The 16,766-nt window shown below is 35.7% G+C and overlaps 3 protein-coding genes across 4 annotated transcripts in view; 2 read left to right on the top strand and 1 right to left on the bottom strand.

Annotated features, from left to right (window-relative positions):
* LOC129949726 (tetraspanin-6-like) overlaps positions 1–16,766 on the top strand; it is a 332,660-nt gene that overhangs the window by 254,036 nt on the left and 61,858 nt on the right. The window lies entirely within an intron of this gene.
* On the top strand, positions 1,678–9,700 carry LOC129949707 (poly [ADP-ribose] polymerase). The gene is made up of 8 exons (XM_056061327.1): positions 1,678–1,915; positions 2,079–2,344; positions 2,428–2,569; positions 6,694–7,045; positions 7,104–7,637; positions 7,702–8,271; positions 8,329–8,485; positions 8,550–9,700. The coding sequence occupies exons 2-8, from the start codon at positions 2,228–2,230 to the stop codon at positions 9,681–9,683; spliced, it is 3,006 nt and encodes a 1,001-aa protein (XP_055917302.1). The 5' UTR covers positions 1,678–1,915; positions 2,079–2,227; the 3' UTR covers positions 9,684–9,700.
* LOC129949716 (ATP-binding cassette sub-family G member 1) overlaps positions 15,410–16,766 on the bottom strand; it is a 41,899-nt gene continuing 40,542 nt past the window's right edge. For both annotated transcript variants that reach the window (XM_056061345.1, XM_056061346.1), the window contains exons 8-10: positions 16,591–16,759; positions 16,132–16,388; positions 15,410–16,071 (exon numbers count right to left, since the gene is read on the bottom strand). In XM_056061345.1, coding sequence (XP_055917320.1) covers positions 15,640–16,071; positions 16,132–16,388; positions 16,591–16,759 — 858 coding nt within the window. In that variant the 3' untranslated portion in view covers positions 15,410–15,639. The remainder of the gene's footprint in view (positions 16,072–16,131; positions 16,389–16,590; positions 16,760–16,766) is intronic.

Raw genomic sequence — 16,766 nt, 5'->3', positions numbered from 1 at the left:
GTTACACTTTACAATCATACAAAATAAAACAATTTGAATTGTGTTCCATGAGCCACGCCAAAAATCAATTTTTGACTGAAATCTGAATTTACCCATGGAAACCTGACTAGCTCGAGCCATTTGGATATCTAAGAAGTTAGAATTAAATAAGTTGGCGCAACAGTCCTTTCACAACTAGAGCCTAGTGACTTAGAACACTCTATCGTACTCGTTAAAATGCTACGAAGTTATACTTAAACAATTATAAAAGAAAAACAATCCCAATTGTGCCACCCAAAAAAATTAATTTTTGACCGAAATCTGAATTTACCCATGAAAAACCTGACTAGCTCTAGCCAATATGATTTCTAAAAAGTTAGAATTAAATTATTTGGCGCAACAATCCGTTGAGAACATTCCCGTCTGTGAGTAATGTTGTCAGGGATAAAGGGGACCTATAGTTTTAAGCGGCCGAATCCAAATGGCTAATTTGAGAAAGCACTTTTCATGAAATAATTACTCTGTTCGTGTGTGACTGCCTTAAAAATTCCAAATGTGATGAAAATAAACTTTGTTACATTCAGTTTCTCGCAACTTGGGCCAAATCCGATCAATTTCCAATAGCAATTTTTCAGTGGGTATCAGGACACTTTATTAGAATTTTATTCACTAAGAATCATCCAAAATTGTGTGACTTGTACGCTCTGAGTAAAGCCTAGTACATAAGCCTAGTACATAAGCCTAGTACATACTTGTGAACCATCTCGTGAACCCATACAAATTTCAGTTTTTGGTTCACCCGTGAACTTGCTCGTGAAGCTGAGTGGAGAACAAAGTGGAGAGTTTTCGTTCACGGGCAATTCACGTGCAAAATGTACGGGAACTGTTGGTGAAGCTTTGACATTTGGTTTGTTCATGTTCACAACGTGTACTCACAAGTGTGTACCAGTGAGCAATGTCAAAAGTTCACTTTCTCCACTGGCGAACGTTCACTTCACGAGGAAGTATGTACTAGGCTATACTTGTGAACCATCTCGTGAACCCATACAAATTTCAGTTTTTGGTTCACCCGTGAACTTGCTCGTGAAGCTGAGTGGAGAACAAAGTGGAGAGTTTTCGTTCACGGGCAATTCACGTGCAAAATGTACGGGAACTGTTGGTGAAGCTTTGACATTTGGTTTCCGCATGTTCACAACGTGTACTCACAAGTGTGTACCAGTGAGCAATGTCAAAAGTTCACTTTCTCCACTGGCGAACGTTCACTTCACGTGGAAGTATGTACTAGGCTTAATGTTTAATCAGATCTCTCCAATTTATTTATGAAATACACTAACTAAAGAACTAAACTTTCAAAGGATTTAGAACTTGAAATCTATCTCTCTAATCAAAATTCAGTCGCGCTCGGCTTAAAAGTTAGTTATCTAGTTGAATTTAGACTATGTAATCCCTTGTTTTTTAAATGCACCTAATAGCTAATTCTCATATTATGTTCTGAGCAAAAAAAACTCAAAATAGATATTTGAAAGGTCAAAAATCATAAAATTCCATGTGGAGACTATCAGTAATTTTTCTATATTTCTCTTCAAACCTGGCAGTTCTCTTTTTGTAATCTCAAAAAAACATCGAATTTTAAGAAATTCCCGCTTTCGCAACTGTCAACAACATTTTCAGTTTGGCTTTCTTATTTTCAAAAAAAAATTGCGAGGCGAGGTAGGTAGAAAAACGCATCTCTCCACCATCATACCGTCCGGTGTTTCTGTTCTGTCTCGTAAAAATTAATCAGCAAGCAATTCGGAATTGTATTTGTTATTCATTATTTCATTAATTGTTGAGCTATATATCTTGTTTTTAAGAATTCGCTTCACTATTTGTTAACAATATCGTGTTCATTCTTGTTCTAGCCGACAGCCGGGAATCTACTTTAGCTCCTCCATCGGTAAGTAGATAATTTTGCAAAATTTATGTTTGATTTTTCGGCAATTTGTTGTTAAGAACTATCTTTAACTAATTTTCGTTTGCATATTATTTATATTGATTTTTATTCTGTCAGTGGCTGAGATACTATTAAAGTTGTTGTTTTTTTGTTTTTGGAATTCCAGGAAAATAAACCAAAAACATCACAAAAATTTCGTAACCTCAGTTTTCTGAGAATTCGAAAATCAGAACGCAGTTTTTTTTGTTGTCATATTGAAATTTGTTTATATCTGTCGCGTGTCGTAGAAAACGAGAGAGTAATTAGAATTTCACAATGGACATAATTGAGTTACCATATAAATGCGAATACGCCAAGAGTGGTCGTGCCGGGTGTAAAGGATGTAAGATGACCATCGAAAAGGATAGTCTTCGTATTGCAACTATGGTTCAGGTATGTGAATGATTGGGAGCTTTAATTTTTAATGCGTAGGTAGTTTTGAAAACAAGTTTATTTTATTGAACGTTTTTTTTTAGTCAGCTTTCCACGATGGTAGAACTCCTAATTGGTTTCATGAGCAGTGTTTCTTCAAAAAACAACGTCCTGCTTCAGCTGGTGATATTCAGAATTTTGAGAATTTGCGTTATGCTGACCAAGAAAGGATCAAACAAGCTATAAGTAAGTATAAAGTAATATTATGAAATTGTCAACATCCATTTATTTGTCTCTAAATCAATTTGTTTAAATTCGAAATTAGGTAATTTATAGCAAATAAACAACGTTCATCGATAAATTATTATATTAGACAAGAAAAGAGTTAAGTTTAGGCGGGTAGGATCTTATTTGCTTTACTTCTATAAATACCTTAGGTTATGTTGACAGTCAAAAAGACAATTTGGCGCGACACAAAGATTTAAACCAAGAATCCATAAGAGAATTCTCAACTTTTGAGGAATGGGTAGAGAACAGAGTCATAATATCAAATCATGTATCGAAGGAGGGTATAGATTTTGGTATTCTTTTATCTTAATCTCCCCTGGAAAGTTGAATCAAACTTCCAGATCATTGCATTGTCTTCCAAGCAGTTTATAAAACCCACATTATTAAAGTGATATCTGTCCAAGCCATCTCTGTTATTGTTATAGCAAAATCAACAGTGCTACACTCCGTTGAATGAAAGTGTAGACCAATTGCCCAAAAACGCTTCACGGTTGTAGTATTGATGATAATTGATAATGAGCATATGAGTTTCCTCGAAACATGTTGGGTTCCAAAAAATCTATGGCCCTGTGTTTACTACAAGATATAAAGCTGACGCACGTTTCGTGTTTTGTTTCACTATCATACATCTTCAGTTTGGTCTATAATTTATCCATGAATCGTCTTGCAAACGAGCAACGTTTGGAAATTATTGAATTTTATTATCAAAATGCGTGCTCTGTTAAGAAAGTTCATCGCGCGCTTCTTTCATTTTATGGTCAGTTTAATCGACCCACTGAAGCGGCTTTTCAGGCAATTGTGACTAAATTTCACACCAAATTAACATTGTTGAACATTTAACCACCAACACGCTTACGTAGAGTGCGAACTGAAGAAAATATCACAATTGTATCGGCCAATGTTAATGATGACCATCAATTATCGATTCGTAGCCGTTAGCAGCAATTGGGCCTCTGTTACTCAACAACGAGGAAAATTTTGTGGACGAATTTAGTTGTGATGCCTTTCAAAATACAGCTGGTGCAAGAATTGAAGTCGAACGACCTACTGGTACGTAAAATGGTCTCTTGGCCGAAGATCCACTTTTTTACCAAAAAATTGTGTTCAGCGGCGAAGCTCGTTTTTGGCTCAATGGGTCACAGTTTGGTGCGGTTTATGTTCTGCTGGTATCATTTGACCGTACTTCTTTAAAGATGATGCGAATTGTAACGTAATGTGAATGGTGAGTTCTACCGTGAGATGATATCCAACTTTTTTTTCCCCAAAATGCAAGACCTTGACTGTGGTTTCAACAAGACCTTGCCAAATGGCCCACAGCACACGCAAAAATGGACTTATTGAGAGGCGAGTTCGGTGAACATTTTATTTCACGTTCCGGACCGGTCAATTGGCCGCCTAGATCGTGTGCGATTTAACGCCTACTGTTGTTTGAGGCGCATTCAATGTCAACATTTACGTGACATAATCTTCAAACATTGAATGAATTGGACCGTACTATCGATTCAAATAAAAATTTCAGGCATTTTTCAGAATTGTATGTTTTTTTTAAACTAAATTATTAAATTATTAATATATTTTTTTTTTTAAATAGAAAAACACAACTTTTTATTAAAAAGCCTTTTTAACATATTTGCCACGCATTTTAATTTGATGGTCTTCACAGATGGTACTTTTGTACTTGTTACAAAATTGTGATACAGCAGCCTGGGTAGGGTTAATCAGGGTCATTGTTTTTATGGTTATGTTTACATTATACATTATGGGAAAAAGTTATCAGGGTTTTAAGTTGAAAAAGTTATTTGAAAAATTATTGAAATTCGTCTGATAATGCGTCTTTAACACACGTCTTTTTAATCAGATGTTTTCCGATATTGCGGTACGTTATTCTTTTGGTTATACCTCATAGGAAAAAAATTATTAAGCTTTCAAGTTAAAAAGTTAAATAAGATTAAAATAAGTTGACTGCAAGAGTTGATTTTCGTGTTTTTTAGAATGCTCACAACTGAATTTTATAAATGGTTTATACACTATACTTTCTACGCTAAAAATAATGCCTTTCAGATTCTCTGCAAATGTCCAAAAAAGGCAAGACAATACATCCTGAATTCAGGATTGTCCAGGACGTTTACGACGCATTAAATTTTTGCATGACTAGAAATTATAGCAAAAAATACTACAATGTCCCAATGGCTGTAAAAATGTCTGGCAGTTTGTAAAAAATGTGTTCAGCACTACCACATCGTCAGTGGCCCAGATAGTATCCCCCCTATTGTTCTGAAAATGTGTTCTTCAACGCTGGCAAAACCACTGATTAAGCTTTTCCATATGTCCTATTCTACAGGTCTCTTTCCGAGTGGTTGGAAAACTGCATTTGTCCAGCCTGTCCCTAAAAATTGTACTTACATCCCTTCTTTCCAAGGTCATGTAAACGCTGATAAATTTTCAGCTTAAGAAATATCTTGAAGAAGGGAAGCTTCTTAATGACAGGCAGTAAGGCTTTCGTTGCAATAGGTCCACTGGTGATCTCATGGTTCATCTCACCGAACAGTGGAACAAATCTTTACATCGTCTTGGAGAAAGTGAGATTATTGCACTCGATATTTCAAAGGCATTTGATAGAGTTTGGCACCAACCTCTTATCGAAAATGCGTGCATTTGGTATTGATGAATCTTCGTTGGGTTAGAAATTACCTTTCGTACCGTTCAATTCAAGTGGTATTGGACGGGTTCAAATGTGATATGCACAAAATAAACGCTGTTGTGCCCCAGGGCTCCGTTTTGTCTCGGACGCTCTTCCTTATTTTTATAAATGATCTTTTGTCTGAAACTTTTTACCTCGGATCTTCATATTCGTTTTTAGATTCTCATCCTTGTTTTTTGGATGTGGACTACCAACGGCAACGTATGATAAGCTCATTAAATTCTGATCTTGACAGCAATGGGGAATCAAAAACCGTGTAGAATTTAATGCTTCGAAATCTCAATGCTGTCTACTGTCGCAAAAACGTAACCCTCCCCCAATGCCACTATCCATGAGTGGTACTTGCATCGAGAAGACTGTACAGCTATCAGTTTTTGTGCATTACAAACCACTTGTTGTGGAGTAATCATCGACGATACAAGAAGTTTTGTACTCCTTCTGATCTGGCTATAATTTATAAAGCCTATATTCGTCCAAAACTTGAGTCCAATTCCCATATCTCTTGGACAGAATCCAAAAGAGAGCTCTAAAAATGATAGGTGACCGTCTTACTGAAACTTTTGCATCTCTCGAGCACTCGGAAGGTTTCATTTCTCTCATTATTTTATCGCTACTTCCATAAGCAATGAAATAGCCAGTTGCATTCCTCGCTTCAAACAATTCAACCGTAATTCTCGTTTTTTTAGGAATGCTCATCAGTTTACCCTTGAGCCCAATTTCGGTAGTATTGTAAAGTACAGAGATTGCTTTACCAGACTCAATTTTTCACACTCATTGCAATGTGCAGTCATTTAAGGGTATTCATATCCCCTTGAGTGCGCGTACAATATAAAAAAAGAACATTTGGCTTTCTCTAGGTTTAAAGTGCTCAAAGTGCTTGATAACTCAACTCGTCAACAGATTTCACATAAGTTCTTTCATATCAGTGGTGTCATAGCCGGCCACTGCCTAATAGTAAATTCTCGAATGATTAGCAGAAGCTGTATGGACGAGGAAGAGGAGGAAACAATTCTTCAACTCCTTTGTACCTGTCCTGCTTCAACTAAAAAACATAAGACCTAAACCCAGAAGAATTCTTTTATAATGACCTCAAATTCTTGATGAAAAATTTATTTCATCATAAAGTGTGAAAAATTATATCATTCCAATAACCCCCCGAGAATATTAATAGGTTACGTTTCTTTTGAAATATTTTTAACCACTTTTTCGCACATATCGGGTATACTTCGGACACTACGTTGACTAATATTGGTTTTTAATACGTCAAGAGTTTGGGGATTATTTCCGGGAACAAGAGGAACTTGCTCTTCAGTAGGAACATGCCAATTTACTTATGTACTGTTTATGTATTTCAATAAAAATGATTTAATTTTAATAATAGTTGATCTTGGATCCGGCTCTGTCGTTGTTAGTGGCGATGCAAAGGGTAAAGGGAAAAAACGCTCCAAGGGAGAAAGTGCAGCTGTTAAAGATTTTGGTATTGAATATGCAAAATCGGGACGGGCAGCATGCAGGGGATGCGAACAGAAAATCTTAAAAGATCAAGTTCGTATTCGTAAAACAGTCTTTGATACCGAAGTCGGTATGAAATATGGCGGCCAACCACTTTGGCATCATACCACCTGCTTCGCTGAACTGCGTGGTGAGCTCGGTTGGTTGGCAGAAGGAGAACTTCTTCCAGGATTCAAGAGTCTATCGAAAGAAGATCAAAAAGCTGTTAAAGTTGCTCTACCGTAAGCAGAATTAATTTATTTTTGAAAGAATTTCCAAGAATTTCAATTTTCTTCTTAGTGCAATAAAATCTGAAGACGTCCCCGATGCAAAGAAAGCCAAACTTGAGAAAAAAGATGAAGCCGAACTTGCCGAAGAGAAAGAGCTGGTGGAAAAAGTCAAAGCCCAAACCAAAAGACTTTTTAAATTCCGTGATTACATAAAAGAACAAATGAAAAAGCCGGAAATAGTTGAACTCCTTGAAGCTAACAATCAGGAGCCAGTATCTGATTCGGAGAAATTATACGATCAACTCGCTGATATGTTGACATTTGGTGCCATTGCAGAGTGTCCAGTTTGCAAAGGCAACCAAATGCTTTTCCAAAAGTCGGGCTACATTTGCAATGGAGACTTGACCGAATGGACAAAGTGTATGAATGTGATCAAGGAGCCAGCTAGGAAACCAGTTCGTGTTCCATCGGGTTTAAAGTCGACGTTCTCGTTTTTGAAGGACGTCAAAAAGAAGGTAGAAGTTCGTGCCATTCAATATATTGCACCCAGTGCAGCAACAATTGCCAAAAATGCAGCCATGAAGAAGGAAGATGAACTTGATGGGTAAGTTATGCGAACAAAAATGTTGTTTAAATTAAGAAATTACATTTTTATCGTTCCTATATAGGCCAAAAGTAAAACGTGAACGACCTCCACTTTATCTCTTCCAATTCGCCCACATAAACTTGAAAGACGAAGAAGCTAGTTTGAAACATAAAATCACGAAGCTTGGTGGAAAGCTTGATACGAAAATCAATGAGCAAACAATTGCCATCTTCTCGACCAAAAAAGAAGTCGATAAAATGGGTTCCCGAATGCTCAAAGCAAAAGAATTAGGAATTCATGTGATCCCGATAGGTTATTTGAAACAAGTCGAAACCGATCCCACTGGAGCAGTTCGTTTTATATCGAGTTCAAGTTTATGTGATTGGGGAACAGATCCGTCTGCTCGACTGCCCCAAGAAGAGACAAAGAGTTCCAAATCAAAGAGCATCTACACCAAATCTGTACCAAAGTCAATGAAACTAACTGTCAAAGATGGTCTTGCCGTAGATCCAGAAAGTGGTCTGGATTCAGAGGCTCATGTTTATGTCGATGGAAAGGACAAGTATAGCGTCGTTCTGGGACAAACTGACATACAGCGGAATAAGAATTCATATTACAAGTTGCAGTTGTTGCAATCAGATACGAAAAATAAGTAAGAGTTTTGTTTTGCTTAAGGAAAGCCAAAGTTATAAGGAATTTTTTTTTTTAGATACTGGGTATTTAGAGCGTGGGGTCGTATTGGAACTACCATCGGAAAAAACGCGTTGGTATCATGCGATACTGCTAATAGTGCTAAGGAATTGTTTAAGGAGCAATACCTTGACAAAACTGGAAACTCCTTCGAGGACAGGGATAACTTTGTTAAGGTAAGCTTTTGAAACCGTTCCAAACGAAATTCAATTTATTTATTTAATTCTATTCATTAAACAGTATCCTGGAAAGTATTATCCCATTGATGTTGATTTTCCTGAGGATGTCAAGATCGATCTCAATGCCGAGCACAAGGTCAAATCCAAATTGGAACAACCCGTACAAGATCTGATAAAACTCATATTCGACATTAATACCATGAAGCAGACTATGTTGGAATTCGACTTGGACATGGAAAAGATGCCACTGGGAAAGTTGAGTCAGAAACAACTCCAAAGCGCCTACAAAGTCCTCACCGAGATCCATGGTCTTATTCAAAACGCCGGTACCAATAGTCAATTTATTGATGCCACAAATCGTTTTTACACTTTGATTCCTCATAACTTTGGTGTACGAAGTCCTCCATTGTTGGATACCATCAAACAAGTTGAAGATCTCTCAGCAATGTTGGACTCATTGATGGAAATCGAATGCGCCTACTCTCTCATTAAGAGCGAGGAATCGGGTGAAGATGTCAATCCAATAGACAAGCACTACGAACAATTGAAGACCGTGATTGAGCCGCTGGACAAGAAGAGCGAAGAGTTCGAGCTGCTGAAGAAATATGTCAAGAATACTCACGCCGACACTCACAAAATGTACGAGTTGGAAATTGTCGATGTGTTCAAAGTTGCCCGTCAAGGCGAGGCTAGGCGGTACAAGCCTTTCAAAAAGTTGCACAACCGTCGTCTTTTGTGGCACGGTTCTCGACTTACAAATTACGCTGGTATCTTATCGCATGGGCTTAAGATCGCGCCACCAGAGGCTCCTGTCACAGGTTATATGTTCGGTAAGGGTATTTACTTTGCCGATATGGTGAGTAAGTCGGCGAACTATTGTTGCACCAGTAAGCAGAATTCTACTGGTTTGATGTTACTTTCCGAAGTTGCTTTGGGCGATATGTTCGAGTGTACGAGTGCTAATTACGTTACCAAATTGCCAAAGGACAAGCATAGTACTTTTGGTAAGGGTCGAACTATGCCCAATCCGGAGGAATCCATCACCAGAGAGGACGGTGTTGAAATTCCACTGGGCAAAGCTAAGACAGACGATAAGATGAAGTCTTCGTTGTTATACAATGAATTTATCGTTTATGACATTGCTCAGGTTAATATTCAGTATTTGCTTCGAATGAACTTTAAGTACAAATATTAAATATTAATTACATTCATTATCTCAGGTTTATTTTTGTGTCTTTATCAATAAGAAATTATTTTTTTTTCTGTTTTGTTTATGTTAAAGTTCGAAAAAGTTTTTTTTTTGTTTCCATGTACTTCTACGTACATACTTCATTTCTGTTGGAAGTTAATAATACGTATCGTTACATTACAATTCCTATAAATATATTTTTATTATCAATAAATATTATTACTAAAAAATGTGTTTATGTATATAAAAAGCTGTCCAGTAAGAGGTTTCATTTTGAAAAGGCTTCCAGTAAACGGTTTCATTTTAAATAGTCCGAAATTTTTGTGTAGCTTTCCAAATTCCAAATCTTTTTACATTTGTAAAATTGAAACTTTACCATTCCCAAAAGTGATAGGGCTCAACAACGCATTAAAATCACTACAAAAATGTTGAAAATATTGACAACTATAGAGTTTTTAAATTGGCGCGGGTAGATTTTGGCCCCCCGTGCCTGCTAATTTGTTTTGGTGACATCTGTCAAATCTTTTGTTTATTATTCAGTTGTTTATTCCAAATCATCATGGCAAGTTACACGATTGAACAGCTAGTTGAAATTATAAAATTTAGTATCAAAATGAGAGTTAGTTAACACAAACGTTGCGCTTATTTTACGGTAGACGTGGTGGCCCTTCACAGTCGACTATTCAAAGTTTGGTGGCCAAATTTGAGACGACCGGTTCGGTCAACAATCAGCCAACACCCGATCGTTCAAGGAACGTAAGATCGGCAGAGAACATTGCCGTGGTACGTGAAAGTGTACAGCAGAACCTAAGGCAGTCTATTCCTCGCCGTGCACAAGAACTCCGCCTTTCGCAGACTTCAACTTGGAGAATTTAATATCCGGACTTGGGCGTACACCCGCACAAGATCCAACCTACCGAGAAGCTCAAAGTTTATGACCGTAGACAACGCCGTTTGTTCGCTGACAGGGCTTCGAATCGTTTGAAAGAGGACCCCAATTTTGGCTGAAAAATCATCTTTAGTGACGAGGCGCGTTTTTGGATGAATAGCTGTGTTACCATCACACCAGGTGATAATGCATCTTCAAAAAGTTACCTTTTGGTGTGGATTTTGGGCCAGCGCCCAATTGGTCCTCACTTTTTTTAAAACGATGGACCTAGACGTGCGACACAGCAAATGCCACGACATCTATGCACAAAATATACCCGCCCCTAATTTAAAATGTACATTTTATCGATACCCTCCCGCAAGAATGTATTAAGCGCCACTTGTTTCTTTCTTTTTGACTTTCTAATGTGAAACTATACTAGAAGTTAAGCGCCACATTTTGGCCTGGGTTTCGCTGTCCTATCATGAATACAAAAGGAACTAAAGAGGAAATAAAATTGCAACAACCGCCAAGTTTTCTCGCTGGATTAATGTTGCTCCCTGAAATTTGTATTATCCGCCATTGAAATTATGCTAAGCGATATTTTTAAAAATCTTATTTTCTTATACATAAATCTGTGCAAAGAAACAAATGTTTTACTAGATTAAGTAAGTCACAAAGGCAAGCCGTTTTTGACTTTTATTGGAAACTGCCACATACACAGAAAATAGATTGGCTAATTATCTTGTGTTGATCGTGTTCCTATCAAAGGGCGACAAAGCAAAGAAATTAAAAAGAAGACAGAAACAAGGAATTATTTTATAAATTTTGAAGGAAAGAGAATACAAGTATGTATGCAGTTGCAGTTTTTGCTAAAAACTCTTAACATTTCCAGCAGAGTTGTTACATATGCCCTTGAAAAAACAACAGTTTTAAATACATCGGAAACAGACAAGAGCGGTGCAGCACCTACGTCAAATGCTACATCTAATGATTACCAAGGTAATCCAAGGTACCAAGGGTTCCATACCATTATTGCCGTTGTAGGACCAATAGAACTTACTTGCCCACCGAGTATTTTAGTGTTTCTAATCTTTACAGACAATTCAAAGAAAACCAAGAAACAGGGTTGGAATTTTGTCTCCGAAAAAATATTTCGAAGAATTTTTAAAACGAACAATATTGGCATCCATGTTACCAAAAAAGATCAGTTTACCTTTTGCGAATCCTTTAAGTACCGTGAGTTGGATGAGACCGAGAAAATAAAGTGTTAAAACATTCGCAACAGAAAAAAACGAGCCATAAACTGTTTAAAGAAGACCAGCAAAAAGCCAAAAATTCACATTCATTTGTTTGTGCGAGTTTTGACCTGCAAAAAGTTCTAAACGTTCCACATACGCAGAGTATGCTATTTTTTTATTCGAGAAAATATTCGTTTTATAACGAGTCAGTTTATAAGAGTGGAACTTATAATGCGTATGTTTTGTTTGGGGCGAAGTTGATGGAATGCGAGGAGCAAATGAAATTTGTTCACTCCTCGGTTTTTTTGTTTTTACAAAAACAAGCTCAACAATTTCTACTTCCTGGCCATATGGCCTACATGCCTCTTAAATCTGTCATGCTACTATATAACGATTTGTTAAAGAAAAGACAATTTGGACACCATCAGAATGTGTTACTCTGATTTCGAATAAGGATAAATCCCAAACCTTATGAGGTGGTAGTGTTGACATACAAAGATTTCCGTGATCGGAAAAAAGAAGCAAACTAATTTCAAGATTACGGAATCTAATATTTTCATTTTTTCTAAATCATCCCCTGAAATAATATATTCACAATTTCAAACACATTCTCCTTTATAAACCCTGGATTTTTGTCGCACGCGCAACCAAATGAAATGCTTAGAAGAACTGATTGAACCTGAAATTCTATATTCTTCCAAACTGTCAATATCAGGCCCGAAACGAAAGGATTTAGAGTCTGCTCAAAAAAAAGTTTATTCCTGTACGATACATTCAAGAATACGAGGATATAATAAATACAGTCCGTGAGAAACAAGACGAGTTAGCAGAGACAGACGAAGAAGATGATTTGTCTGAAAATCAAAATTATAATCATTAATCTTAAAATTTCTTAATTTCCCTGAAACTAATTTAGTAATCCCTTTTGAACTTTTTTTTGAAATCAATGTTATGTTACTTTTTATATAGATTTTTATTTATTTTATTGTTAGTGAAAATAAAATAAAACGTGAATTAAACGACATAATATATTTGAAACCTTTATTTTTGTGACCATTACAGTGTCTTAAGCGCCATTTACCATTCTATCAAGCGCCAATGTCTTGAACACGAAAATGTACTAAGCGAAAAGAACTTCTTATCTGATTAAAATTTTGGTTTTGCAATCCCTCTTAAAATCTGTTCCTTCCATTACAATATACAAAAAATAACTAAATGGGAGGTTTTCTTTGTTTCCTGAACAATTTTAAAAATGTCACTTAATATATTTTTACGGGAGGGTATCGATATTAAACATATACAATTCCATGAAAAATTTAGTGTGGCCAGATATTTTTCATGAAGCAGTAGTGATGATGACAAGGTAGAAAGGAAAAAAGTATTTAGTTGTACAGCTAATCCAATGGATTTGACTGATTCATAGTAATTTAACAAAACTTACAGTGGATCAAAAACTATTGGCTATACCTATTGATCTTTTGATTTGTATGGTTCTTAAAGTACCGTAAGATTTCAGAAGATCAAATTAAGTGTTTTAAAGTGCTTTGACTTTATAATCAACATCTCTTAAAAATAAAGCTGTTTTTATGCCCCAAAATCGATTACCGTATAGTGAAATTATCAACAAATTCGAAAATGCAGTTCAACCGATAACAAGAAAAGAATAGGCCGACCCCGTATTTTATCTGATAGGAATTCTGAAAGAAGTGGACAAAAATCCCTAAATGAGTGTTTAAAACTTGGCCGTAGAAGTGGCAAGTAAGATCGACAAACTGATTCTGTTGGCGACGTCGAAACACATTGGCTAAAAAAACATTTACATATTTATTGAAAAGAATTTTTCATTGCAAATCTAATAAACCTAAAGTTTTGAAAAAAATAATATAAACAATCTTCGCCCGCAACTTCATAATCAGCCCTATTTTGTGATTCGTTTTCGATAGAAAGTTATTCGAATTCGAGATGATCGATTCGAAAGTTTGCTGAATCAATGGAAAGTTCATTTAAAAAAAAAATTAGTCATTTTGGTGTCGTTCAGATATTTTCTTGTAAATAGCTAAGGAAACATGACGTGAGTTTTAACAATTTTTATACAATAAGTATTATTATTAACGAGTTTTTTTGTAATTTTATAAAGGACACAGTGTCATTCTAATTGGACCAATAGGGAGCAAAAAGAAGTCCTGATAAGGTTGATGGAGGAGAATCCGAAGGTAGCAAAGGGTTTTTCTGTAAACCGTGTAGATGCTGACCGGTTTTGGAGAGATGCTGCCGGTTTTGGTCCTCCATCTAAAGGCGGTGCTGGTGCATGGAAAAAGGTTTGTAAATAAAATAAATGAAGTAAAAGCAAAAAATGTTTGTGTTCAAGGTCTGGGCTAAATAAAAAAATAAAACCAAAAAGAAGTTGGTTGAAAACGACACAAAAAGGAAGCAGTCCGGTTTCAACGATTTTAATTTAATTCTATTATCAGAATTTGAAGAAGCTATCGTTAGAATTACCTCGCTAAGCCAGACTGGGAGTGGAATCAAAGCCAATGTATTTGGACTAAATCAAACTCATATTCAGGAGTCTGATGTGGCAGAAACGGCATCAACATCATACAATAACATATCAATGAGCTCTATTAATGAAGATGAAGAACATTTGGTGGAGAAATTGCGATCTGAACGAACAACGAAGGACACTCCGGTTCAACTGCTTTAAAATGGACATTTTTTTAGCTGATTTGTGTTCCAAGCTGGGCGACATGAAATACGAGTTCCATCGTATGAATAGAAACCTGCAGAAGACCAAAGACAGACAAAAACAAATATACGAAGAAAATCGTCGACACTATCTCGCCCTGGGAAACATAATGCTGAAGAAATTAGATGAAACTTGGCAAGGTCACCGAAAAACTCGTCGAAGCTTTTAGTTGAGAAAATCTGTACATTTATTTTCAAGACATAAACTATAGTTAATTTTCAAGTAATTTAAATTTTCTCCTTGAATGCATTCTTAAAGTATGACATTTTAAAATATTCACTGAAAATTGTATGTCCATCCTTTTAAAATTGAGCGAAATTTTTTACTAAGATCATAGGGCCGCACGACAATTTACCTGTAGCATGTGCATGTTTGATCGAAAAAGGATGTGTTTTCCTTTTGTTGATGTTACGTGCTATAAGAGTAATCTGCGGACAAAATAGTCAAGCATACGTGACTTTCGAAACTATTCAAGTTTTCAATTTTTTAACATCATGGACAAAATTTTGAAGGAAACTAATTATTTGCAAGTGTGAAATTAAAACAAAACTGAAGAGGTGGTTAAGTCTACAAATTGTTGGGAAAATTATGAAACAAACTTAAACTTTAAACAAAAAATTGAATAACAAATCCCCAAATTTAATTTTAATAATACAACTAAAATACACATTTAAAAAAGTCATTATCCGTTGCCGTCGGAAGACAGTCAAAGTAGTTCAGAATCTCAAGTAACATTTATAAGGTATTGGAAATAGCAAAATCCTGAACCTTGTTATTTGAATTTGTTGATGTTTCCATAATCCGAATTAATAGACATACATTTATTTTTACTGCATTTGAATTAAGCTGCCAAAATCACAAAGAAAAAAGACAAAACTTCAATTTTGGCAAGACCATAAGTATATGTATTTAAAAAGAGATTTCAATTGAAAACAAAACTTAAATCCTAGTATCACTGTAAAACCACTTAAATCTAATTTCATACATTATACATACATATATTTTTACATATCTACTCAATCTAAATAACAATAATTTTATCACTGGATCCTAAAACAATGATTTTGTATTAATGTTTTTCAACAAACCTAAAAACGTTTTTGTTTGTTAGTACTTTAAAGATGTAAAATTTAAATGTGATTTAACAAATTGTCCAATATATTGTACAGCTATATAATTGGACGAATTAAATGTCAAACGCTGTTTAATCATTAAAAATGCTGCAAATGTAAACACTACATAAAATATTGCCAAACATGAAACCGAATAAGAATAATCAACTCCATCGAAACCCAACATTACAAGTAGAAATTTCGACTTCTTGAACATACAAAATATTTCAGTATCTGGACAAATAGTGTCGGAACGATCACTTCCATACAGAGCAGCAACTAGACCCTCCAGACCATGACGGAGATAGCTAAGGGACATGAAAAACTTTAAGTAAGATGGTATGTAGGTTTCTTTTCCATAGCCAATGCCATAGCAGGAGAGAAGAATCAATGGAACTGATATCACTGGACCCACAAACATTGAGTTCTGAAAAAAACAAAGGTTTTATAACTCTCCAAATCATTCAAAAAATACCATACAACTTACAACTATGCTAAATCGGGAGGAAATAAGAACTCCAAGGCTGTCCGAAGTCATTCCCGTCAAAATTGAAATAAGGAAGATCATCGAAAATCGATTAAGTTCAAGCGGCTGGTTGGACATCAGATAGATCATCGAGATGTAGATCAAGGCCAATATTAACATAAACGGTATTTTTGAACAAACCATAGCGAGATAGTAGGAGCTTAGCTGATACCACTGGTTGAAATACTCCCGCTTAAGTAGTCGAACTTCCGTGGGAACTAAAATATTCAAAGTTATAAACAAGCGATTGAGAAGAAATATTATTAAGAGTTATCGTGAATAAAATTTCCATCGGAATTTTTCAAATCTTCCGGCAGTATCAATAATTTAAGCTTTCAAAACCTTTCCGAATTTCGTTGGAAAGCAGTGTTACAAAGAAGATGTTATTTACAGCGACTTTACTACTTCTATTTTACTTACATTGCAATAAAACTGGCATCATTGGCAAGTACAAATAAGCAATGATAATCGTGAATGCAAATCCAAAATTAAACAAAGCTTTTGTAGCATCATTTCCAACTCCATCATAAATTCCTCCAACAACGATACCCAATGCGATAGTTACAATAAATTTAAGCTTAATGTAAGACTGAAAG

This window comes from Eupeodes corollae, chromosome 3 (genome assembly GCF_945859685.1).
Source record: "Eupeodes corollae chromosome 3, idEupCoro1.1, whole genome shotgun sequence".
Classification (NCBI taxonomy): domain Eukaryota; kingdom Metazoa; phylum Arthropoda; class Insecta; order Diptera; family Syrphidae; genus Eupeodes; species Eupeodes corollae.
This window is presented reverse-complemented; position numbering and strand designations above follow the sequence as displayed.